The following is a 26,919-nucleotide window of genomic DNA, read 5'->3' as shown; positions in this document are numbered from 1 at the left end:
CTGGAATTATATGAACTATGAAGAGGAGGTTATAAGTAATTTAAATAAAAACACAAATAAATATTTCACTATGCAGAGCATTGACTAATACGCAGATTCTTGCTGTAGTGCACTTGTTAAGGACTACCACTGCACTATGGATTAGGGAATAGCATCCCGCAGTAATTCAACAAAAATAATTTCCATGGATATTTTCATATATGAAATTAAAGAGATCCACATATGAATTCTGTTAACATGGGAGAAAACTCAGAACAGCAAACATACAGTCCCAGCCATATTATTATTATTATTATTATTATTATTATTATTATTATTACTACTACTACTACTACTACTATTATTAAGCCCAATTTAAGCCTTATGCAGATACACTTAATGCCCAAAGTTGTCTCTGATCTCCTGCCTAATGTTTAGCCACAGTCTGCTATTTGTCAATGAAACACACATAGAATTGGTGCAGCCTGCATCTACTTTTCATTGACTGATTTTTTTTGTTTTGTATTTTGTTGCAACCTGAAGATTTTGGTAAGGACAGGACGTCTACACCCTTGATGATCATATTATGTTCCAATAAGATGCACAACTCATTTTGAGTCTCAAAGCAGATATTCATGTTACATTTTTATATATGCAGGCCCACACTTGTTTACAAAGATGTGCGCTTGATTTGTAAATGAAAGAATGGCTGCATTTGATGTTTTGTTCTGTTTTTAATCTGTTGGGAGCCGCACAGAGTGGCTGGGGAAACCCAGCTGAATGGGTGGGGTATAATTAATTAATTATTATTATCATCATCAATCTAAGGATTTGTATTTTATTTTATTGCTTAACTTGCAAGGAAGTCAATGGAGTAGATGGCAGGATCAGCTAACCAAAAGATCTGGGATACCTCAGTCAGTAGAGGATGAGATTCTTAATCTCAAATACAGTGGTACTGTACCTTGGTTCTCAAACTTAATCTGTTCTGGGCATCCGTTTGACTCCCAAAACTGTTCAAAAACCAAGGCACGGCTTCCAACTGGCTGAAGGAGCTTCCTGCACTCAAGCAGAAGGCGAGTCGGACGTTCAGCAAACCGGAACACTTACTTTCAGGTTTGCAGCGTTCGGGAGCCGATTTGTTCGACAACTAAACCGTTCAAGAACCAAGGTACCATTGTATTCTGGGGCGGGGTGGGGGGTAGAGAGAACCACACAATTGGGACTGGAAGCTTTAACTCAGTAGGCCATTGTTACGATACAATCAAAGTTAAGCATTTTAGAAACATTTTAATAGAAGTTTAAGCTTCACCTGACTTGCACATAACCATTTAAAATTGGCTATCACCAATAAATCAACTGCCCAGATATCTGCAATACAAAATTGTATTGCAGCAATGCACCAGAAAAAAAGCAGATATAGTACTTTATTTTTTGACCAATAAAGTCAAACCTCACCCCCCGAATGCCTCCATTTTGGAATGTTCCGTCTCCTGAACGTCGAAAACCCAGAAGTAAATGTTCCAGTTTTTGAATGTTTTTCAGAAGCCAACCATCCAACACAGCCTCTGCTTGGGTGCAGGAAGCTCCTGCAACCAACTGGAAGCCGCACCACGGCTGTCAAACATTTTGGAAGCAGAACAGAGGTTTGACTGTATTATTGAATTTCCTTTATTGCTTTTGAAATATTTTCAGGTTTTGCTAAATTTATATGATATTCACTGTGAACATGGTTGAATAAATCTCTACTCACACATGACAAGTATTTCTACAAGGAAACTGCATATACAACATACATGCATTTTTAGATTTAAAAAACACACACCAAAGACTACAAGATCAGTACTGTGCCTGTACTGTAGTATAAAAAATGTATACCTTCACAACTCACGTACTTTAAACAAGGGTGAAGTATAAAACCTTCACTCATCAGTTACCTTGAATTTTTCAAGGTTAAGTATACATCAACCAGTGGTGTATCCTTAAAGCAGCCATGTCCAAAGTCCATTTTGGGGGCCTAAACTTTGGTTGGCCCTTATGCATGTTATGTTCACTTCATCAAATCTGGCCCTCTTTGAAAAAAGTTTGGGCAAACTCACACCTCTGATCTCTACAAAATAAAATACACTTCCAATAGTGCACAAAATACACACTTTTGCTCATAGAAGCAGACTGCCAACAACTCCTATGTGCACCATTAAACCTGGAAACAACACTGCCCCAAAAGGGCGAAAACCTGCTTTTGTAGGGCAGAGGGGTGTGTATGGGGGAAGAGCACAATGTCTCCGTGGGCATACAAAGCCAAGATACCTGATTCCACACATATAGGATCAAATATATTTTGCCAGGTCACAAATGGGTGGGGGTGAGGCGAGGGAGACACAGGCTAAAGGGGAATTTGTGGGAACAGTTCTCTCCCACCATCCCCACAAACAATGAAAAACCAAGTCTTTCTTTTACACCTTGAAATCACTCAGGCAAGGATTAGGAGAAGGAGAGTAGCAGGAGAGCCACCAGATCTTATTTGTTTGTTTGTTTATTGCATTTATACCCCACCTTCTTCTCCGAAGAGTTCAAGGTGGAGCAGCAGGGCTCTCCCCTCAACTCCCACAACCCTGTGAGGGGGGTTAGGGCTGAGAGGCAGGGACGCCCCCCGCCCCCCGTCACAGTTTTACGGCAAAGGGAAGGGGAATTGCTCATCTCATGAAACTTACACGCCGCTTGATTGCAAGAAACCTCAAAACGTTTACAAAAAGGTAAAACGAGAAGTCGGGGACGGGGGACCAGAGACAAATTTTAAAAACATGCGAAAGTTAAAATACTAATGCAGGTTAAAACTACCTCCGCTTTCTAGGCACCTGGGCAGGCTCGTCTCGGCAGGGGCGTTTTCAGCCCGCCGAAAGGAGCGCAGCGAGTTCCCAAGTGGAGGCGCCGCCGCCGCCGCACTCGGGACCGAGGTCTTGCAAACGCCGAGTAAGAGGTCGCGCCACTTCCCTCCCCGGCCCGACTCCGGGCGCTCACCACGGCCTCTCTCTCGCAGCGGGACCTGCTCCGCCCTGCCGCCTCCCCGCTTCTCCCGCCACGGGCTCCGAGATCCTTGGCTCGCAAGAAGCAGGGCGCCGTCCCCACGTGCGGCTGAGCGCGGCGCTACCGACACGGGCTGGCAGCGGCCCCCCCCCCCGCTCACCTGCCGAGCTCGCGGCCGGGGCTGAGGCAGTATCGCTCCTGGAAGGGCTCGGTGAGGATGCGCGTCCGGATCTCCGTCAAGAGGCCCCCGCGCCGCGGCTGAGGGGGCGCCCGGCTGCCCCGGGAGCGGCGCGGCGGAGGCGGCTTCTCCTCGGGACTCATGGCGAGAGAGAGAGAGAGAAGTCCGAAGAGGGAAGAAGGCGGGCAGGCGGCGTCCTCCTCCTCAGCCCCTCGCCGCTCTCTGAGGGATGGAAGGCAGGCGGCGCTGCCCGGCTTCTGCCGCTCGCTCTTCCCTGAGGTAACTCGAAGCCGCGGCGAGGAGGCGGACTGCGCCTGCGCGGGGGAGGGACGGAGGGGAGGAGTCTCCACCGCCGTCGCAAGCGCCCTTTGGGCCGACGGCTTAAGAGTGGCGGGAGCAAGCCACGCCCTCCACGCCCAACCCCGCCCCGCTGCGCCAGCCCAGCCAACCGCGCCTTATCGGAGGGTAAAGGTCGAAAGGCCCAGAGGCAAACGAGGAAGAGTTCCGGGCTGGGCGGTTGGGCAGCGCCCCCTGCAGGCTTGGCTTGGCGCTGCGCGAGCCTCAACGGACACGCGGGGGAGGATATAGCCGCCTCGTTCCAGTAATCTATTTATTTCCCGCCTTGTCCCCTGACAGGGTCTCAAGGCGGCATACAGGAACAAATATGAACATAGGAAAACATAGGAAAAGACAATTGAACATTAATACGTAGAACTAAAACACACACACACAATACACACACACAGATAATTACAGTATCACAAAAGCAGAATGTCACCAGCCCCCTCATTAAAAAGCAGTCAGTTCCCAAGGGGCTGTTGGAACAAGGAAGTCTTTACCTGCCAGAGGAATGAAAGCAAGGAGGGAGCCAGCCTGGCTTCTCAAGGCAGGGAGTTCCAAAGCTGCCTGGGAGCAGCCACCACCAAGAAGGCCCTACTTCAACATCTTGGCTCTGAAGCCATCCAGGCAGAAAGAAAAGGCGTCATTAGGCTTGTGCAACACCAACCCCACACCACACGCCCCAAAATTTGGAGAGGTACTAACAGCCAAGAACTTAAAACAGGGGAAGGGGGAAAAACAACAACCCTAAAACAGGAGAGGAAATTTTAATAAAGGTGTGCAGAGCATGATAGGCATTTAGCGGAACCCTGGCTGGAACCCAGAAGAGGAGCTCACTCCATTGACAAAAATTCTTTTATGGTATGTCTCTATGATCTTGTCTGCAGCTACAAATAACTGCAACCTGAAAGACAAAACAAAAAAGCAGCCCCAGAAGACTTCTATTCATGAAGAACTGGTGTTAGTGCTATTTTCAATTAGGGCCAGAAAAACCTGTAGACAAGTCCCCAACCAACAGTGCTGCTGTATATACTGACCTGAGCTCCTTGGACTCCTGGATGGCTAATCTGTGTCCTGGGTGCTGCATGTGTTGATGGCCTGTGTGGACAGTCTTGAGGTCAGGCTTGGCTGTGGCAAGGCCTCCAGCTTGCTTCTTCCTGCTCCTCAGCTTGAGAATCACCTCCTTTGCTTTGGGGGACCTTGGTGGGAACTCCTGCCTGAGGTTGATGGAAGTCAATAATACAGTAAGCCCACAATTTACGCAGGGGTTATGTTCTGTGGTTTGCGCCAAAGCCAAAATTGTGTCTAGTCAAAACCCATTGGGCTCAATGGTAAGTGGGGTTGCCAAAGTCATTTTTCCCGGAACCCCACCCCTTTAAATGTTAGTTTTATTTTTGGTCAATCACATAAAGCCGAATGCACATAAGTTAAATGTGCGCAAGTTGTGAGCTTACTTAGTGTATGTAAACGTGAATAGCATAGCAACTACCCAACCTCAACATACGTACCCATGTTTACTGAGACCAAAGTGTCAGTTGTGCACAAGGTTGTAGCCATAATGTGTTTAGTTTAGTGGGGACATGTATGAAATTCTAAGCAGCCAATATTGGTTAGAGTGCAGCAACAGGACCCAACAGTAAGGTTACCAGACTTTTTCCAAAGAATCCGGGGACACTTTTTTAAAAAAAAGTTATTAAAAAATATATTTTTTTTAAAAAAAGAAGAAGTAATGTCTTCTCTTCTGTGGTCTCCTCTGCCGCGTGGCCTTCCTCCGGGCCCTGGCCTGTTGGAGCGTTAGCCACCATGGAGTAGGCTTGGGTCGGGCCTGGGCTTGGCCACGTGTCCTTGCCCTCCTGGTGCTCTCCTACCTCTCCTCCTCAGTGGTGCAGCAAGGACGGGGCTCCCCTCTTTTTTCTCCTTCCTCTTTCTCTCTCTTCCTTCTCCTTCTCCTCTCCTCCTTCTCCCTGCGTCAGCTCCAGGGTTTTTCCTGATCCCAGAGCGGCGCTGAGCAGTCGGCCGGGCACTCTCGCTCCCGGCTCAATTTGGGTCGCGGGGGTGTGTGTGTGTCTGCGGTTCCCCCTGTTGACGCGCCGGGCATCCCTGGTTCCCCTTCGGTAGTGGCGGTGGCAGCGGCAGTCTCAGCAGCCCGGAGCCAGCCTGGTAGCGCAGTTAACTCTGGCTGGCTTCAGGAGCTGCTCGCTGCTGTGGCGCCCGCCATTTTGCTTCACCAGAAGTCCCCATATGATGTGTCTTTTGCCGTTGAACCAATCACACAACATTCATTCCCTACTAATAAATCTACAACACTTAAAATATAAATCCAGGGACATTAAATGAAACCCGGGGACATTCTGGGGATGGATTTAGTCTGGGGACAGAGTTGTAAATCCAGGGACTGTCCCCGGGAAACGGACATCTGGTAACCATACCCAACAGGCCAGGGTTCAAATCCCCACTCAACCACAAAGCTCACTTAATGACCTTGGGCTGGTCATTGTCTCACAGACCATCTCAGCAGTTGTGAGGATAATATGGAATGGGGTGGGAGGGAAACCATGGATGTCACCTTGAGCTCCTTGAAGGAAAAAGTGGGATATACATTTAATAATAATTAAAATAAACTGTCACTGTTGCCTAAGCCAATGCAAATCCTGGGAACTGTAGTTTATTAGGTGCTGAGAGGTGTTAGAAGAGCCCTATTCCCCTCACAGAGATACATTTCCCAGAGTTCTCTAGGAAGAGGGATTGCCTGCTAAACCACTCTGAGAACAGTAGCTCTGCGAGGATAAAAGTCTTCTAACAACTCTTATCATCCTCAACAAACTACAGTTTCCAGAACTTTTTGAGGGGAAGCTATGATTCCTTAAAGTGATATTACACTGCTTTAAATGTATGGTGCAGATAGAGCCTGCAGTTGTCTAAACTGCCCCAGCAGTGGAGGAATGGTCAGGAAGCAGACTTTTTGCCAGTACTGAGAAATGGATGGAAAGGTGTGTTTATGGAAGGTGACTGTGCTCATACTTGTAGGGTGAATAATTCCCAAAGAATAAAGGGCTCCTGTACCTTTCAGTGTTGTGCAGGAGAGAACATTTCAGCAGGTACACTTTTTCTCACCACCTGTCCAAATTCTCTTTCATGATTCATTAAAAGTAAGTTAGACACTTTGATTTCTTCTGTGCCTTGTCCCTTTACATGCTGGTGAAAAACGTAGGCAATTGGGCAGAATAAAGTATGAGAATACAAAAGAACAGAAATAATTTGTGCATGTGCTGGTGAAACAAACAAACCTGAAGACTTTGCACAGCAGCCACTGTGGACTGCTCTCTTGTGTGCTGAGGCAGCTTTAGTGGAGATGGTTTCTTAGCAGTGGCAGCGACAGGAAAAAGCATTGACACCTTCTTCTTAATGTTAAATGGTACAGGTGCTCTTCGGAAGTTCAGATGTTGGAAAACCATACTATGTACATATTTCCCCATGTACTGTGAGTTTAGCTCCTCTTTGCAAGCAGAATTTTACCTGCTTGGAAGCCAGTTGGTAGAGGATTCCTGCGATGCAGTGAGGGGCGCTAATCTTCCTTCTTGCATCTGTGGTTTGCTTATAATTTAGAGGAATACTGAATTGTTCATATTCAAATAGTGTTGGCAGATATGTGGACTAACTCCATTTGCCTCCTGCAGTTGTAGACTGATGTTTTTGAATGCATTATCCTCAGTGATACATACTTGGCTTTCAAGCAGTACAGAAAGCTGTGGAGTGGAGGACAATGGCCTCTAGTGTTTTGCTGTGGAGAACGTCCTTTCTGATTTACGTTCTGTATGCACTGAAATGACAGCCTGATTTTTTTATCGGCCTTGAGAGACTGTGCAATTTGCAGAGTATAAAGCTCTGTCTCTTTAAGGTACAAAGCATGGGTAGTACCTCGTGTTTCAGGGACAAATTAACCCAGGGGTAGGCAAACTAAGGCCCAGGAGCCAGATGCGGCCCAATCGCCTTCTCAATCTGGCCCACGGACGGTCCAGGAATCAGCGTGTTTTTACATGAGTAGAATGTGTCCTTTTATTTAAAATGCATTTCTGGGTTATTTGTGGGCAGAGGAATTCTTTCACACACACACCCCATATAGTCTGGCCCACCACATGGTCTGAGGGACCGTGGACCGGTCCACTGCTGAAAAAGGTTGCTGACCCCTGAATTAACCTCTGTTGAACCTCTAGTATTGCAGATTGGGTGATTTACATAATTTGTCACAGAGGAGGAAATCCCCTTCCTGACTCAAATTGCAACAAACCATATTACATCTGAAGTGCAACACTGATTTCATCTACAGTCTTTTCTCAAAGCACAGATCTAATTCCTATTTAAATCAATAGATTTCTGCTGGTGGTTTGGTTTGATTACTGATGCCCCACAATGGAAAATACAACATTCAATTCTAAAATATCATCATCCTCCTCATCATCAATAAGTCATTTACTGAAAGCACCTAGCAGACTAACCTCACCAGGCCCCCAAGTAAATTTTTTATGGCTGCTAATACCTATCTGTTTTGGCAGTAACAGCCATAAAGAGGCGAAAACATAAAGGAGGCACAGCCTTAACCTCCACCCAGTTCAGCATGCTGATAGGGATGCTAATTGCTTCCTCTCTGTCGTCAGATTGGCCATCTGATTAATGGAAAAGCATAGATCTGCTAAGGGGAGAGGGGATGTGTGTCCGGGGTGTATGTATGCAAGAGTGTGGGGCACGCACACCCCACACTGCCATATGGTCCCCCAGGGAGTTGGCAAAGTTGAATGCAGCCCTCAGGTAAAAAATGTTAGACTTTCCTGCTTTAGGTAATGTAACACCTGCTTTAAAGAATGAGATTCTATCAAACAAGAGGGCATAGAACAGGCCCCTTCACAAAGCAAGCCACAGAAGATAAACTCTTAATAACCACACCACCTGATGCCATAACAAAGAGATTTTTTTATTGACATTCCTTTACAGTGATATGATTGAATAGAAAGCGAAGCCTGAGTATCATGTGACATTTTCCTGTCAATATAAGCAAAATTAGCCCAGTAACGAGGACCTTTCCTGCCATTGACTTGTATGAAGTCTTTAATGAAACCATAATAGACACTTGGTTTTAGGTAAATTGGAAGCTGCAGGGAATTCAGCTAATGTTTCAATATTGACTATAGCTAGTATCTACTATCTACAGACACCTGTTGACTTGATCAAAGGAACTATGGTGTGCTAGGGAGAAAATAATACAACCTTTTGGGACATAATAACTTGGAAATGCTATCCCAGATTTGTGGCATATTGCAGTCAATTTTTTAAGCACTGAGGTACAGCAAGAGGAATAATCGTAAAAAGCACCATCTTTAACGTAGAAAGATTTGTTGGTATATGTATGACTGAACAGGTTCGATTTCCACTGGGAATTCATTCCTGATATGTGTTTGTTGAAATTAATGGCAGTAGTCCTGTTGACTTCAGAAAGCCTAGGATTTAATTTAGGGCGGAGATAGTTCACTGAAAAATGAATAATAGAATTCTAAAGCCATAACTCTCTTAACTGAAATGGGATTGCCTTCCAACAACCTTATGTGATTGTGGAAAGAATCCCATTGTTTTCTGTAAATTTAGTGCCAGTTAAGCGTGTCCATGGCTTTAGATTATGATCTTAACATATATGCTTTGAATTTATCCAAATTAATATGTGGGGATTTCAGATTAATGCATTTAGGATTAAACAACAAGTCTCATACTGTAGCAATGCCAAGCTTTTGTTGTGATGAGACCTGTAGAAAAGAAAAGAATCAACCTGGTTGTGAACTCCAAATTTTCTCTCCATTACTAAAACTTCATTGGCACTTGAATGAAGTTGGGGTGCTGATCCCTTCCTCCCCTCACCCCCGATGAATTAATGCAGAAACTATGACCGTGCAGTGGGAAACTGGGTAAAATCCACTTTGTGGAATCATCACACCAAAGCAAACTTGAAAATCGCTAAATAGAAACAAAAATTGTTTTAGTAACATGAAATTACAGTATAGTAAAAATAAATGCAGACAGTAATGTGGGGAAATGAAGCTAGTGTTTACAAGAAAGGAAAATGAATCTTATCAATTGTACTAAGGACAGCAGGGTTTGAGTTTGTGTTGCAAGCAGAACCTGGACTGCTATATAAATAAAGTGGCATTAGCTGGGTGTCTGCTTTGAGACTTGAAAGGGCTTGGACCAAATAGTCTATTGAATGATATAACAAGGTATTAGATTCAGGTGTTGGTCTGACGCAGTAGAAATATATAAAAAATAAAATAAAATAAATTGTCCAGTAGCACCTTAGAGACTAACTAAGTTTGTTCTTAGTATGAGCTTTTTGTGTGCATGCACATGAAAGCTCATACCAAGAACAAACTTAGTTGGTCTCTAAGGAGCTACTGGACAATTGTTCCCCCTTTTAAATATATATAACAAGGTATGAATTTCCTCTTCATTTGATACTATTTGCATGTACCTGATTGATGTGGAAACCACTTTCCCATATTGCCCACTCCCATGGTAGGTCAAGACTCATGAGATTGGCTCCACCCATGTGGTTACTTCATTAATGCAACCCCCCCCCCCGAGAATGAGACAGGTGTCACAGGGGAGCAGCTTATATGCTGCTCTGAATGGGTCCCAGAATGATATACCTGCACTTTTCAATGCAATCTCTCCAGATTGTGATAATCTGGGTCCTAAGTCCACAAATATATTCTTTGTCACCTGCAAAATGGAATCTTAAAGATTGCCCTCCTCTTTTTCTTAAAATTAATTTATTTTCCTCCCCAAGCTAATTTCTCAGCCTTTCTCCTCTGCTGTTTAGTCTCTTGCATAGGAGAGGCTGCCCAATGCAATGTTGACTTGAAAAAAAAATCCAACTCCTAGGGGCCAAAGGGTCTTTGCCCCCCCCCGATAAAATATTTGAGGGGGTAGCCCCCCCAAGTTGATGGGCATTGCCATTCAAATGGTTTGCGTGCGCCATGTCAAGTGACTGATTTTCCGTGGTGGGGTTTACCTGCCTCCCCAATATTTTCGTCAAGTCGGCACCTCTGATCCAATGCATAAATGTATAAAAAGAAATAGATGATGATAAATTGGACAGATAAGTTGTTTTTAATACTGTAATGAGTTGACAGAAGCCCATACTGTGGAACAGATGAAAAATGGATTTGTTTAGGTGTCATGAAAAATGAAAGGTATGAAGAAGCAAGCTTCCTGTCTGGATTCTTTACAGCACTGCCTTTGCCTGAGATTTAGAGAACAAAATCTACAATGTGTTTTCCTAGAAAGGAACAGACAAACGTTCTGGGGGCCAAATCCAAGGATACCTATATCCTATTTCAGTTCCCAGACTATATCTGGCATTGGTACATAACTGTATAGTGACATTTTGAGCATCACTCTTGCTTCAGATGCCTTCATTGCATATACAAATTCTTCCACCACTCTACAAAAAATAGTTTACTTTTTAATAAAATATAGTTTTTAAATAGTTTTAAAAATCCTGACTATACAGCATTATAAATAAAGGATGTTGTTTTAATTCTTGGTATATAGTACTGTTATATTTGGCCCGCCTCAAACTAACCAGTCAGATGGTTGTGCCTTGTCTAGTTAAGTTCCATTCCATTTCTTGAAAAAGATGATACCTCATCTTCAACACCATACATATGACTTTGTAGTGACATTGGCTGTAATTTTAAATACATGTACACATGTGCACAGGGGATTGCAGAGGCTGTATATTGGACAATTGCTTTTAGGTTAATATTTCAGGAACCTCCATTTGTTTTAGAGAGGTATGCAAAGAAGCTCCATTGAAATGAGTGGAAATTGCATTCCAGGTTCTGTTTGGTAGGCTGCTTCAACACTCCTCTATTTAGAGGCTTCCTACAGCAATTATGGAGTTGGATCCCAACTTAGTCGTATGTAGCAGAGGCCGAATGAAATAAATGGGACTTGTTAGAGGTGACTGCCATTATTTCTAATGAGTCTGTTATAAGCATGACTAAGCCTGTATCCAACCAGTAATACACGCGATATAGTGTGTGCTTGTAAAATGTATATTAAATGCAGTTGATATGGACATGAAAAATGTAATGATGTCAACTGATTCCAAATTAATTGGTTTTACTGAAACTGGCATTTCAATCTAAAATGCTAGATTGGATTATTTAATGTAAGGTAAGATTTCACCTTGGGGAGGAGTAAAGTGGCTGCAGTTTCAGCAGCATGTAGCAGGATGCTGCTCATTCACCTTTAAACCATAGTTTAAAGTTTCATGTGAATAAGGCCACAATATGGTAGTGATGAATGAACAAACCTTTATCAGGTGTTTGCCTAATAAAGGATTCATCACACAAACACAGGTTAGTTTAGGTTAGTTTTCATATCAGCTAAAATAGCCGGCATTCACCAGGTCACCTACTGCCCAGCTCAACACCCAAACCAGTAATGGATATCTCTTCTTCATATACCTACTTGTTCCCAGGTCCCATGGCTTTTGTTTTGTCCATTTTTTCCTCTTTGAAGAGTGTAAATGTTCCCAAAAAGAACATTCATGATCCAGCCACAGTTAAGCACAAATGAGAAATGTACAAATGTCCTTAAATTTCTCTTACCCAAACCTAAAAGTTATAAACTTTGGATTCTAAATTGCCCATAATTTTTTAAAAATTAGGTCAATTTTTTGTGGTTTACCTTAAAAGTTATATTTTCCTGATTTGGGTGGGGAACTATTCTGAGAATGTTTCCTGTCTGAGCATAGGTTTAGGTTTCTAAACAGAAAAGCAACCTTATGGAAGTGACTGCCACATCACTTTGCTAAATATTGGAGTATCAGTACTGTGTCACTTCATTTTTTGGAATTTGTTGGGCATATGCATCAGTTACATAACCAGAGGATCACATCTAGGATAAGTGAGGGAGCATAACTTGAGTTCAGGAGCCCCAACTATTCACATCCTTATCCCATTATCCTTACCACACTTAGACCTTAAGGGCAGTGACCATGTGTATTAGCAGCTCTTCCACAGTGAGAGAAAAGGACAGCATGCAAGCACAATACTTGTACCTCCCCTAGGGCAAAAGAAGAGGAGGATCGGTCCCTTTTCAGAGACAGCATATAACTAAGCACCATTTCTTATGATCTCTTTGTTGATGTGATCACATACATGCTTACACTGTCTTGATTTTTAAAAAAAGACTGCATAGAAATAAGGACTACTCTTGATGGAGACAAAATACACATGCAGCCCAATCCTAAACATGCTTACTCAGAAGTAATTTCCACTGAGTTAACTGGACATTACTCCCATGTAATTGCATGCAGGATTCCAGCCTTATTCTCAGATCTGGCTCAGCTCAAAAAAGGCTGATTTCCCACCCCATCCCCTTACTTTCAGCAGAACCCATCAAAGTAGGCATGTTCCAACATGTTTTACTGTCTTGATTTTGGCAACGGAAGGCACAGTTCTCAAAGTTAAGCCAGGAGTTTTCCCATCTGGTTACAAAAGAGGCCAAACTTTACAATTCACTAATAACTAATGTGCCTGGTAGACAAATGGTGCGTTAGGAACCCCAACAGCAATGCAGACAATACTGTCATTCATATTGCCTCAGCACCATCATTCTCTGCAGCTTCACTAACTAAATCCCTTTACGTAGAACCAATTCCGCAATTATGGAGGATTTGAGATCAAAGAGAAATGAAACAAAAACCACAATTCTGTGTCGATCAATATGCCTCAAATAAGTAATTGCTTCCATTACAGGGTGCAAGATTGTCTATATTTCTTTTCTGTAAGGAAGTATTTAAACATCAAAAAACAAGAAATCAATTAGCAGAACCAGAAAATATTAGGAAGAAAGAGCGTTATTCTTCCTGTTACTTTTGCTATGTACATTAATTAGGTAAGGTGATGTTGTCTATTATGCTGTATAATAAAATATCCTTCTTGGGTGCTTCATGGGTGTTGTCATTACATTACCTCCCATCAGTGCCTCTGCAATGCAAGTTCCTTCCTGTTCTGGCAATCAACAATTGTCAACAATCACAGGCACACTCTGCTTTGCACTACAGGTTTGTTTTGTTGTGAATGTCTTATCTACACCTTAGGCCTGGCCCAGCTCCAGCTGATGTAGTTGATTTGGGTTATGAGTTCTTGTATTAAAAAACAAAAACAGTTTTGCTCATAGGTGCTATCTCACCTTTGTGTGATATGTACAAGAAAATCAAAGATGAATGACAAGACTCTTGGCCATCTCCCATCAGCAGATACAGCTGTTAAGATGCAATATTAACAGTGTGTTTAATCCTGAAGAGATGTGCATATAAAAGCTTGGAATGCTTGATGTTTTGTTGTTGTTTTTTAATCAATGTAGGTGGGAGTAAACATTTATTAACATTTGGTCAAGTGTAGCATAACTTGCATTCATATTTTCATTGTTACTAATGGAGGTATGTGGAGATATACAGAGACCTTGAGATAGGGTTTTTTTTATATTGCATACAGGTGAGTTGTCCATTGGAAATCAAAGATGAAAGCATGAAGGTTAGTTCTTAAAGGAAGGCTGTTCTTCATGCACAGCTTTTGTCAATCCCGATGTTTTTTCCCAGATTATAAAACACAGAAAACCAAAATCATATGGCAGCCGGGAAAGTAGTGATGTTACTGACCAGGAACACAGTCAAAAAGTCTGAATGTCCTCATTCAAGTCCAAAGGTGCTAGTTTCTTCAACAGCTGTCAACAGCTTTTCATATAGCATAGAATAGGATGGATAGGGAGGAAGATCCAGGCGATTGAAACATGTATGTGCCCTGAAAGTGAAAGAACACCGTGGGTACAGTTTTTAAAGAATAGAAATATGTAACCCCTTGCATAATCCCCGACTACTAGTCATGTTAGCTGAGGGGTGATGGGAGCTGGAATCCCACAACTTTTGTAGAGTCGCAGGTGAGCCACGCATGGTCTTAAGAAGAGGTTGAATCATTAGTCATGGTGGACGAACCACATACCGATGGAATCTGTGTCTTGCCTGGACTGAGACTCAATTTATTCACCCTCATCCAGTTCATTACCTCTTGTTTGCGATAAGTATTACAAGCACCCAAAGCCCAAATCTGGAGCTGTCCTCAGTGAGCTTCACCAGCATCCCAGGGCAAAACCGTAGTGCTCTAACACCTCACAATAATCTGACAAGAAACTTGCAGGAATATGTTCCTACTCAGGAATGAGAAAGTCACCCTTTGCTTCTGTGGCTAAACCACATATGTGGGAAAGCCTAAAAGATCTAATTTTGTAGCAAAAGCTTATTTTGCAAAGAATTCAGTTATTTAGCAGATGAACATTAGATAGTGAATATTAATATATTCAGTCTAGCTGAATAAAATTCATAAATCTTATCTAGGAGAACAAGTTAGGCAAGCAGAAAGAGGCCAATTACCTTTCTAGTATTTGGCAGGCCAAAAGCCTGAGGCATCTTTCTAAAACTCTAAATCTTTCCTTTCTTCTACCCAGCAAGTTAATTGCAGTAGATTTCTACAGGAAACTTTAACAATGTGTAATTAGTACATTTTCTGAAAAATATGAGCACTTCTCAAAAGCTTTAGGGGAATAGTTAGTCCTTGGAGAGTGTCCTGAAAGGAACTCAGTTCGGGCTGTTGCTGATGCAAAGGCTTTCTTCCTTTGGAAAGGTTTGAGCCAGTCTCTCAGGTGGATTCAGACTGATTCCAGTTATACTCTGGCTCTCCTCCTCCATAAAGGACACACAGATACGTGGCAGTTTTTGCCTGAACATTAATCATTACTTGAATCTGGTGTTTCCAGAAATGAGGCCATTTCTGACTCTCAAGATTTTGAGGGCTCTTGACTGAGACACCCACAAATGCCCCCTGAACATGGAAGAAATGGATAATTCTTTCATGCCACCTCCAACCTTCTTGGGTGCTTTGTAAGAATGGAAAGGGAAAGGCATTTTGCTTTTGGGAAATTGTGGGTCTTGGAGTCTGGCAAATCCCCAATTTTGCCACCCTCTGGAGCTGTACCAGCTCTTCCCCCTCCTCCCAAATATGTCCTTAGCTTAATTATAGTGAATCTACCGCAGGTGGAGATATTCCTGGCATGTAGCATAGCTGGTCTTTCCCTTTAATTATAGGACTAAAACAAAGGTTGTGAAGTGTGGCGCCAGAGTTGTGAGCACCTAGCAGAATCAAAAGCCACATTATGTGTTTGCCACAAGTTGTACAGGTACCAAGTGTGCTGGGCAAATCATTGTTTTGCAGAGCCAGCTCTGCCAACCTCAAGTGGCAGGTTCTGGGATACCTTTAAATGGCATCAAGTTCTAAATGATTTAGCTTTTGTGTATGTATATATATATTTCTTCATTTCCATTTATATCCACGTGTGTGTGTGTGTGTGTGTGTGTGTGTACACACACACACACACACACAGAGAGAGAGAGAGAGAGAGAGAGAGAGAGAGAGAGAGAGAGAGAGAGAAATGGAAATGAAGAAGTAGAGATATATATATTTAACCATTTTGTGGTATACTGTTTGAATTTTCTGCCACAGGCACCAAAATAGTTCTTCACCTGCCTATTCTGCATGCTTCTCAATAAGCAGATAACAGGGAATAATGAAACTGGATAAATATTATCAGAATGCTACAAGTTCTTGTAGCCCATTTTCTTCTTAAGCTATCTTAATGAATATATACAAATGCTAAAAGAAAAGATGACAAAGTGGAAGACTAAGGGGGAATGGAAAGAATTGGGCAGAGGTTCTTCTAAGTTTATTTTTATTTGTTCTCCAAAGGCCTGAGGGTGCAAAGAGACTTTCTCTATTATATATATGGCAGCATCCTGACATAGGCTAGGCTGAGGAAAAGAGCATACTTCAATTCCTTGGAAGATGGATGAGAGTAAGATGTGATAGCTACAGATAAAATCACTTGCAGTCATTTCAGTTTGGATCCCACTGCTTGAATTGTGCCCTCAATGCCAATTGCCCCTTCTTCTTTGGATCACTTTCAATCTGGTTTTCAATATGCATCTTCTGTGATCCAGGAGGGTATTTAGAGAAAGTGTCTTTAAAGAAACCCAAAGCATGACAGCTTAGGACATCTAAGTGACACTGTCAGATGTTTGTAAGAGCCCAAACCTCTGCTGAAGAGATGAAACTTTTAGAATGGAAAATGAGCCTTTTTTAAATGAGACATTTAAGTTTCTTTTTAACACTTTTTTTTCTTTTTTACTGAGCACATCATATAAAGTTATCTGCTACTAGGATATAAATGGAAATGAGGAAATGCCATGAAATGTTTTAGAACATGTATGATCTTATTCAAAATGCAAGCATACCTTGGGAGGGATGTTATTTTACCCCATTTCTCTATACAGAAGCGTCGTAATCCATTGCTCCCTCGAAGGGCTGCAAAGCCCTCATACGGCACGCTAGATGTCCCAGTGACAAACTGCAGCAACCGTAGCCTTTGCTCATTGTTGAACCTCTCTACTGCTGCCCAGAACCATCGTATTACGATATGTCCATCATGGTAACCTAAAACAGAAAGTGTGCAAATGAGAAATGTGTTAGAAACATACAAAGAGAAGCCACAACTGCTTATGATGATGAAATAAAGCAGCAGGATTTTTCTGCCTTCCCTTTTTTGTTTTGGCTCTCACTAATGGTACAGCTAAAGAAGTACCTCCGGGGAACCATTTTCACCTCAGCTGGTCTGCCAAGAAACCCCTCTGGGCCTGCCATGGAATTCTTGCACTTTACAGAGGATTCTGAGATGGGTGCATATTCATGCCATGTGGGCAGCTTAGTTGAGCCTTACTGAATGAATAGGAAGTGCACCCTAAAACATTTCCAACAACTTTCATGTGGCACATTTCAGGGGCAGGTCCATAACAGTGGTAATTCAGCAAAACTTGTCTGCCATTACTAATCTTCTCAAGTAAAAACTTCTGATAGGCTTCCTAAGAACCACAGGATTCCCTGGAACAGTTTGAAAACCACTGAACTAAATGAGTGGCAATGTACACAGAAAAAAATAGTTAATGTGGCAAACTGCATTTGTATATAGCCAACTCCTCCTAATGCTCTAGTTTAGTTATAAGAAATATCAATGCAGTAGGCTCGCAAATTGTGAAGGGTTACATCTCTGGGGTTGTGCGTAAAGCTGAAATCATGTCCACTCCCGTCACTCCCTGGGTGACGACCCCTACTTTTCTAAGCCCATGCTTTAAGCGGGCCTTGCTCTCCACGCAAAGCAGGGAGCTTTTAAGTTCTCTGCCTTGCTTACCAGACTCTGGGAAGGTCTCATGTGGGCTCTGGAGGTTCTTGCGAGATCTCGTGGAGCCATCTGAGCAAAGGAGCCAACTCTTGGGGCTGAGGTCCCTTCACTCCCCCAACAAAAAAATTGAGGGGGCAACCCCCGCTCCAGTTGATGGGCATTACCATTCAAATGGTGTGTCTTGGGATCGATTTTGTGGGGCTTACCTGCCCCCCCAAATATTTTATTCAAGTTGGCACTCCACCATCTTGCAGGAGCCTCCCTAAGCCCACACAAGTCTTTCAGTAAGCAAGGCAGAGAGTTTAAAAGCTCTTTCCATGCTGGGAAAGCCCAGTACAGAAAGCGCTTTTAAGCTCTCCGCCTTGTGTGCATTTATTTTGTGCAACTGTGGGCTGGCTAGCTGCCTAACATGTACAGCTGTGATTGTGAAAGTTAAATGCGTGCAAGTTGACTGCATTTCCCCTCTAATGCTGCAGTTTTAAATGACCAGGATTCCCAGGACAAGAACAATTGTGCAGTGCTATACATTCTTTTTCTCTGGTCATTCTGTGTCCTATCTGTGATCATATCAGATTTGCTCATCCTCATCTTAAAACTTGGACACATCCTCAGTTGTATCGCACGAGAACAAGAAGTAGATCTATATATTAGTACATAAGACTGGAAAAATTCTTGGAATTGCTACAGGACCATAAAGGACTGCCTGTGATTAAATGAATCCCTGAAGTCCTATAATATCCTAGTATACATGTATACTTTCTTCATAGTATTTGTAAGTGATTGCAGGTGTGTGTAAGCCTGAGGACAAGTACAAACAAGCCAAGTATGACCACGGGGTGGATTTTTTTGGAGGGGTGGATCAGTAGTGTTATTAGACATCTGGGCCAACTCATAGTCTATGGTCCAGTCTCTCTTAAGAGGACAGTGAGAATTTCCACCAAGAGGAGGAGGGCAAAAGCATCATGAAATGGAAGATGAGAAGGAAAAACAACTGCATAGTTTACCACCCCGATATTCTGTGTTGTTGCGCCAGTCATTGAGGTCTATTTCCGCAGTGCCAGCTATCACCAATTCCAGCTCTCTAGCGTCGAAAACAGAGACAAGCCTTGAGTCTACAACCTGAAAGACAAACCACAGTTGAAGCTGACAGTACAACACATACAAAGCCTTGTCAAAGTGAAAAACCACATACAGGCATGACTGCTCTTAGGCAGGCTAAAACATGTTGGCAGATATCTGCCAACTACATTCTGGGCAATGAGGATTTGAACCAAGTTTCCCCCTTTACTAACAAATTCAGGCTGAACAATTAGATTTGGAGCTCCTGTGAAACAAGCCTGCTTCCTCAAAAGATCAGACGTTTTGTAATAAGGAAATCAATGAGGAAATGGACTGGAAAGTGTGGACCAATGCTTTATTGATGCAAGGTTGTCCAATCTCCTCACAAACAAGTCAGGATGAATGTTCATTAAACAGATCATCTTGAAGTGGCCTAAGTTACCTACAGCTTCCCCGCCCCCAACAACATTATCAACTTATTCATGTAGTATTTCCCAATCCCCCTAATGTACTACATCAACAAAGGCATATTTATTTACTTTTAACATTTGTAATAATGGCCAATTAACTAAGTCCTCTGAATGGATGATCAGATATTGCTAAATAAATTTTGCAGATTTTTTTCGCTATATACAATGCTGACCAGTAAAAATATAAGACGTAAATAGAAGAGAAAGAATGAGAATAGTCATACAATGTTCCAGCACAAAGATATATGTGCGTAAGATGAAAGACATCTCAGGGCACACCTACACTGCAATGGCAGCAACATTTGATGTGGAAGGGGTCACACGTTCTTGTGTGCAACTAGTTGTGTGAAATCTGGGCTAGGTCAGGGCTAGTGTGTTGAACTGCACTTTTCCTGCTACTCTGCTTTTACAAAGCAATATTAATGATCAACCTTAACCAGCAAGCAATTTTATCCCATGATATCTGTAGCTTCAATTTTTCCCACACCTACAACTGAAAGCATAGGGAACAGTTTGAGGATTACATTCCTTGGAGTAAAAAATTAATAAATCCTCAGACATATTAATCATTCTATGAAAAATGGACACAGCCACAAATCCTGCCACAATACAGTTTACCTTTTAAGCTATATCTGCGATCTGTGCAAACTGACATTCTGTAATACTGTGGAATGGTCAACAACAGTTTGCAATAACACTGTGGATGCTCAAATACTGGTTAGTCATTACCATGCACATTCAACTAATACAGATGTTCCCTATTAATATTCCATGAGGAAAGCCACTATTTTTGTTATTTATTTCTCCGGCCAGATTGCCCTTGTGCCCGTGACTGACAAGGACGCTGCCCCTCTTTGGTACTTACTTCATAGAAGCCACGGACCAGGGCCTCCGTTTGCTGAACCACACCTCTTTCCACTCGCCACTTCACCATCCTTTCAATGTACTCCTTCTTATTCTTTTCAGTCACCTGTGTATTTGCACCTCCTGATTTCAACTCCCTTTCTGTTACCTAGCAAACAAATTAATCAACAAAAATAAACACTGAGCAGCAGAGTAAAAGTAACCATAGTAACACATTTCAAAATTCAGATACAGACTGCAGAACAAGAGTTTCTATCAATGTATGGTTAATACCCCTTTTTATTATTTTCTGTATTATGCTGTTTTATATTAACTTCTTAGTATTTTTATGGCACAATTTCAAACAGTGTTGTTTGGTTGTGGCTTTGTCAGCTGCCACAGTGTTGTAATGGGCATGAACTAAGAAGGCCTGGGTTCAAATCCTTGTTCAACTATGAAACTGACTAGGTGATCTGGGGGCCATTCAGTTTAGCCTCCTTATTGTGAGGATAAAGTGGGGTGAAGGGTAGCATACAAATGGGTGCCTGCAAAATGACAAATATTTTTTTTAAATATTCCAGATTGGTATTTGCATATATGGGTTATCACAATCAGTGCTTTACACCACGAAGGGTGTGTGTGCGACAATGGTTAACTTTCAATTGTAAAACAAACCCTCTGTAATCTCTGTATTTGTGGTCATCATCCTGAATTTGTTTTTGAAATATCTGCTGGTTGCTTGAAAGTCCACATTTCCCCATGAAATTCACTGGATGACTTAATTACCTCACAGGGCTATTGTGAAGATAAAAGTGCAGTAACTCCCACTTATGCCATCCTGAACTCATTGAAAGAAGGAGAGCATAACTGGAGGAAGGCTATGGTCCCTGGGCAGAGAGAAGGACTCCATTTAAGTCAATGGTGTCAATGCAGCAGTACTACTTTCTGTCACTTGACATTGCTCTGAACTACCGCTGTTCGACAGTGGAATTTGCTGCCAAGGAGTGTGGTGGAGTCTCCTTCTTTGGAGGTCTTTAAGCAGAGGCTTGACAACCATATGTCAGGAGTGCTCTGATGGTGTTTCCTGCTTGGCAGGGGGTTGGACTCGATGGCCCTTGTGGTCTCTTCCAACTCTATGATTCTATGATACCTCTGTGGTGCAAATGTACCTTATTGAAACTCGTGATTCTCAACCTTCTTTTGCCCTTTTGGTTTGAATATGGGTTTTTTGCTCAACTCAGGCAACTGAATTGCAGGGGATTGGACCAGATGACCCTCAAAGTCCCTTCCAACTCTGCAATTCTATGAACTTCCTATTTCCTCCAATATCACCAGCTCTGCTGATGTGTCGCCAACCAATTTTGTGTCGTCTCTTATTTTCCAACTCTCGCTTATTCAGCTCTCAGTCTCTTATTCCTTTTATGTTGCACCAACAGCGACTCATTTTGTCCAAGTGATTGTGGTCTTCCAGCCTGAATATACCTGCTTCACCCTATTTTCCAAATCTCTGGTAGTTTATCACATACATATAATTGCTTACCTGTCCAAACACTTCCTCATTAACTGTGAAAGTGAGGTCCAGAATATCAGTGATGTTGTTGTCCTTCATCCACTGTAAACTTTGATGGAACTCTTCATCCAGGTACTCCAAGTCGCTTAGATCACATGGCCTGATTGTACAATAGAACACAGATCATACCACCACCTTCTGGCTTCTACAGAGATGGCTTATTGCACAAAACACAAAGTGGCTGCAGTTCAAAGTCTAGCATGAACAAAAGTTCCCAGCTGAATGGATTCATCAGTGGCTACTAGCCATGATAGCTAAAATAGCTAAAACGTCTGTCTTCAGAGACAGTATACTTTTAAATATCAGATGCCAGAGAAAATCTGTTCTGGGCTTCTTCCACAGTCTGGCCACTCTTGGAAACATGATGCTGGGGTATGTCAGCCAATGGCTTGACCTAGCAGGGCTTTTATGTTTTTCTGGCTATGGTGGATGGGGTGCCACAAACACGTATTGTTTGTTCCCTGTAATATGCTGACAATAGAGAAGGTTTGCTTGTGCACCTGATTCCACCATTTTGGATCACTGCTACTACTGCCCTTTTATGACAAAGCAAATGCTGTGTGGTCTTACATCAAACTCTGTTATATTGATTTTCTTTGAAAGAGGCAAATTCAAAGTGCTTCAACCACAAAGTGAACAATATAGATGTTCTGCCTCTTTCCATATGAATCTGCCCAGACCCTGAGATCATCTTCTGAGGCCCTTCTGCATGTGCCACCTCAGCGAGAGGTCCAGAGGGTGGCAACATGAGAATGGGCCTTTTCTGCAGTGGCTTCCTGTCTGTGGAATGCTCTCCTCAGGGAATTCCGCCTGACGCCTTCATTATACACCTTTAGGCGCCAGGCAAAAACATTCCTCTTTAACAAGGCCTTTGGCTGACTGACATTCAATGCCCTTTAAAAATGTGTTGGGGGCGGTTATTGGGTTAGTCTTGTTTTTATTTTGATTATGTATTTTGTGTTTTTATATTGTGATTTTATCCTGTGAACCACCCTTAGATCTGCAGGTATAGGGCAGTATAACAATTTAATAAATGATAATAATAATAGTGACTGAAACCCTTTTAGCTGCCCAGGTTTGCAAGTTTATGCAAGGACAGCAAATTCAGGTTTATCATGATAAACAATTGTGATTGGTTCTTACCCATAAAAAAAAACATAAAATGTAATCTTAGATACGTACTATAAGGTCCCACCACTATTACAAGGGCAAGTAAACTATTTTCTACTGAACAGCAAGCAATCTCCTTTTGGAGCTCTGCTACAAATGACTCAGTGTTACTTGCACTCAATCTGAATGCTTTTCAATGGCATTTGCAACAGTACATTTTGGAGCAACAGGGATTGCACATATGATTTTAAAAAGTATGCAATGGAGATCAGCAGTATCCACAGTCAAAATCAGCAGTTGCACTGAAATAGCAGGCAGCAACAGAGCTATTTTGTTTTGAGTTTTGCTGGGCTTGTGCTTGTTTCTGCTCTTATCCGTTGGCATTCCTCCCTCTCACGTGCCCCTGCCCCCTGCATGGCTGCTACAAGGCATGAGGGTGAGGCCACTCTGGGATGCTGAAGTCCTGCCCCCCATCTGCACTGCTTGTCTCTTGCTTCACCTGAAATACTGCAGGTGGGAGCATCATCCAGTGCCTTACAGTAGGACTGCAGTTATGCAGTCCCAGTCTATGCATCTTTGCAATATTCAATGGGGCTTACTAACAGGCATGCATGGACAGGATTGCAATATTTTTCTATCAAGTGCTAACAATAGGCTTGATTTAAAAAAATGCTTTCCAAATTATTTAATTCCCCATCCATCCCCAAAAGGGGGGAGATGCAGTTTTGGATCAGCATCTACCATGATGTGCAAAATACTCACAGTCTCAACAGTGCTTTGTAGAATGGCCTTGTGAAGAAGGCGTCAAGAAGGTACTGATGAATAAGAGCCAGGCCAAGGATACGGCCACTGAAGCGGAACCTGCCACAGGAAGAATGCACAATAAATGGTGTGTAAATGATGTGTTCTTCAGGAGACAAGAACATGGAGCATGTTCTCCTGTAGTCTCATTCGCACATAAAACTAAGTCAAATTATGGCTAGGCGTGAACAAGCAAGCATGCTGGCGCACTGGGGGGCGGGAAATGTAGTCATTTCGCTCCTCTGCTCCTGTTGCTGCTGTGCTATTAGGAGCTAATCCACAGCTTGGTTTAGCTTTAACAAACAAACAAACAAACAAACAAACAAACAAACAGACAAACAAACAACCCCCCCCACAAAAGTCAACCTAAATGAATTTCCTTCTCAAACAAATGGTTGAGCCATTTTGAAAATAATTGAAGGAATTTGGTCCCAGAGCAGCTTCGTTCTGATCCTGCTTTGCATTCATTCCACACAAGTACGGTACACTAGTATCATTGCTAGAATACTTGATGTCTTGAGAGCATTTGCAGATGATTTAGTACTGACGTTACAGGAGCCAGAATCTAGTACTAAAAGGGTTTTAGAACTAATTCAAGAATTTGGTCAAGTGGCAGGATTTAAGCTGAACAAGTCAAAAACTAAGGTTTTAGAGAAAAATTTAACACCGATTGAAAGAGAGAGGTTTCAGAATGAGACAGGTTTAACTGTGGTTAAGAAAGTGAAATATTTGGGGATTAATATGACAGCAAAAAATGGGAACTTATTTAAAGATAATTATGAAAAATGTTGGACGGAAGTGAAAAAAGATTTAGAAATTTGGTCAAATTTGAAGCTTTCCTTGTTGGGTCGAATTGCACCTATAAAGATGAATGTTGTTTTTGTTTCAAACATTGCAGATTGTGGACAAAATGGATTGTTTCAAGAAGTGGCAGAAAGATATTTCTAGATTTGTCTGGCAGGGCAAGAAGCCCAGAATAAAATTTAAGATATTAACTGATGCAAAGGAAAGAGGCGGATTTGCCCTGCCAGACTTTAAACTTTACTATGAATCAGCAGCATTCTGCTGGCTAAAAGATTGGCTGCTTCTTGAGAACACAGACATTTTGGACTTAGAAGGTTTTAACAACGTTTTTGGTTGGCATGCATATTTGTGGTACGACAAGGTTAAAGCACATAAAGCATTTAAAAACCATATTGTCAGGAAAGCATTGTTCAATGTTTGGATAAGATACAAAGATTTATTGGAAAATAAAACTCCAAGGTGGTTGTCACCAATGGAAGCGAAGGCTCAGAAAAAGCTCAATATGGAGGCCAAATGGCCGAAATATTGGGAAATTTTGGAACAGGAGGGAAATAGACTAAAACTGCAGAGCTTTGAGAAACTAAAAAACAAAGTGTGAGATTGGCTACATTATTATCAGATAATGGAGGCATATAATTTGGACAAGAAAATCGGCTTCCAGGTGGAAAAATCAAAATTAGAAACAGAACTGTTAGAACCCAAAACTAAGATTTTGTCAAAGATGTATAACTTGCTGTTGAAATGGAATACTCAGGATGAAATGATGAAATCTGCTATGATTAAATGGGCACAAGATGTTGGACATAACATTATGTTTGCTGACTGGGAACAGTTGTGGACCACAGGTATGAAATTCACGGCATGTAATGCCTTAAGAGAGAATATTATGAAAATGATATACAGGTGGTACATGACCCCAGTCAAGCTTGCAAAAGTATATCACTTGCCCGATAATAAATGTTGGAAATGCAAAGAAACTGAAGGTACATTCTTTCACCTTTGGTGGACGTGCCCAAGAATTAAGGCTTTCTGGGAAATGATCTATAATGAAATGAAAAAGGTATTTAAATATACCTTTCTGAAGAAACCAGAGGCCTTTCTTCTGGGCATTGTCGGCCAATTGGTGCCAAAGAAGGACAGAACTTTTTTTATGTATGCCACAACAGCAGCAAGAATACTTATTGCAAAGTACTGGAAGACACAAGATCTACCCACTTTGGAAGAATGGCAGATGAAGGTGATGGACTATATGGGATTGGCAGAAATGACTGGCAGAATCCGAGACCAGGGAGAAGAGTCGGTGGAGGAAGATTGGAAGAAATTTAAAGACTATCTACAGAAATATTGTAAAATTAATGAATGTTAGAATGATGTTGGATTGAAATTAAGTGGTTACCAGCTGTAATGCTTTAAGAGAATATGAAAAAAAGGATTATAAATAGGTAATAATATAATGGTAAGGATTTGCTGAATCAACAATTTGTGGTGGAATACAAAAAAGGGAGGTATGAGGAGGTCCGGGAAACAAGTTAAAGGAAAATAAGCAACTGAAAATTTATGTGTTTTTAATTTTCTTTATTCTGTATTTTTGTTATCTATCTGTTTTTTCTTCTTTTTTACTTTATTGTAATACTTTAAAAAATCTTAATAAATATCTTATAAAAAAATAGAATACTTGATGTTAACACAATATGTCTGAACTTACTTTATTGAAAAGTAGCGTGTAGAAGAGGATGTGAAGTGATATCAAAATTGTATATGTGGCTACTAGACCTGTGATTCATATATGGAGGGTATCATGTGTGACCCACCCCAAGAATTTGAAATAGAGAATGATTGAGAAAGCCAAGCTAGCTTTTTTTTAAAAAAAGAAAAACACTGATCTTATTAAAGCATCATTTCTCCCTATCAGGCAACTGTATCCTTGTGGGGATACAGTTTATCCATTTGGGACAAATGTCATGCTTTGGACTCCTGCGGCCACCAGTTGGAGCTAACTCTACATTCTCTCCGTTTCAGAGAAGGCGCTTATGTTGTTCCAGTGACCATTAACACATGATGGGGTTATATGACTCTTACAGGTGTTTCCACACCCAAGACAAAAGGCCAATGTTCAGTATACTTGAAAAATTGCTTCATTTCATTTTTGTGGCAGTGCAATGTGTTGAGAAGCTGAGGGAGAGAATTACACAGGAATGGCAGGAGGCTGAGCAAGGTTAGAAACTTGCACAATGAAAGCCAGATGCTACAAGTTAAAAATATAAATCAGATTGGGTAAAAGATCTGTCTCAGCAATTACGATAGGTATTGTAGCAATGTAGAAACATGAGAAAGACCCCACTCTTTTACTAGGGGTCAAGGGCAGAGGTAGATAGAGAAGCTGTAGCCTGCAATGGAAG

The 26,919-nt window shown here is 41.9% G+C and overlaps 2 protein-coding genes across 11 annotated transcripts in view; both read right to left on the bottom strand.

The window, feature by feature from the left end:
* STK17A (serine/threonine kinase 17a) overlaps positions 1 to 4,831 on the bottom strand; it is a 45,845-nt gene extending 41,014 nt beyond the window's left edge. Inside the window, exon 1 of one of the 4 annotated variants that reach the window (XM_053359825.1) lies at positions 4,561 to 4,831. In XM_053359825.1, coding sequence (XP_053215800.1) covers positions 4,561 to 4,610 — 50 coding nt within the window. In that variant the 5' untranslated portion in view covers positions 4,611 to 4,831. Of the gene's footprint in view, positions 1 to 2,820; positions 2,842 to 3,166; positions 3,489 to 4,560 lie in introns of those variants that run through there. The other 3 variants (XM_053359823.1, XM_053359821.1, XM_053359824.1) reach the window with 3 other exon arrangements.
* Positions 4,832 to 13,917: 9,086 nt separating this feature from the next.
* The window catches only part of HECW1 (HECT, C2 and WW domain containing E3 ubiquitin protein ligase 1), a 180,114-nt gene continuing 167,112 nt past the window's right edge, over positions 13,918 to 26,919 (bottom strand). For 6 of the 7 annotated variants that reach the window (XM_053409587.1, XM_053409585.1, XM_053409589.1 and 3 more), the window contains 6 exons: positions 23,678 to 23,776; positions 21,776 to 21,905; positions 20,258 to 20,404; positions 18,868 to 18,982; positions 16,923 to 17,121; positions 13,918 to 14,382 (listed from right to left, as the gene is read on the bottom strand). In XM_053409587.1, the coding sequence (XP_053265562.1) occupies positions 14,271 to 14,382; positions 16,923 to 17,121; positions 18,868 to 18,982; positions 20,258 to 20,404; positions 21,776 to 21,905; positions 23,678 to 23,776 (802 nt within the window). In that variant the 3' untranslated portion in view covers positions 13,918 to 14,270. The remainder of the gene's footprint in view (positions 14,383 to 16,922; positions 17,122 to 18,867; positions 18,983 to 20,257; positions 20,405 to 21,775; positions 21,906 to 23,677; positions 23,777 to 26,919) is intronic. The other variant, XM_053409588.1, reaches the window with a different exon arrangement.

Source organism: Podarcis raffonei, chromosome 12 (genome assembly GCF_027172205.1).
Source record: "Podarcis raffonei isolate rPodRaf1 chromosome 12, rPodRaf1.pri, whole genome shotgun sequence".
NCBI classification, from domain to species: domain Eukaryota; kingdom Metazoa; phylum Chordata; class Lepidosauria; order Squamata; family Lacertidae; genus Podarcis; species Podarcis raffonei.
The sequence above is the reverse complement of the archived record's forward strand: the minus strand, read 5'-3'. Positions and strand labels throughout refer to the sequence as shown.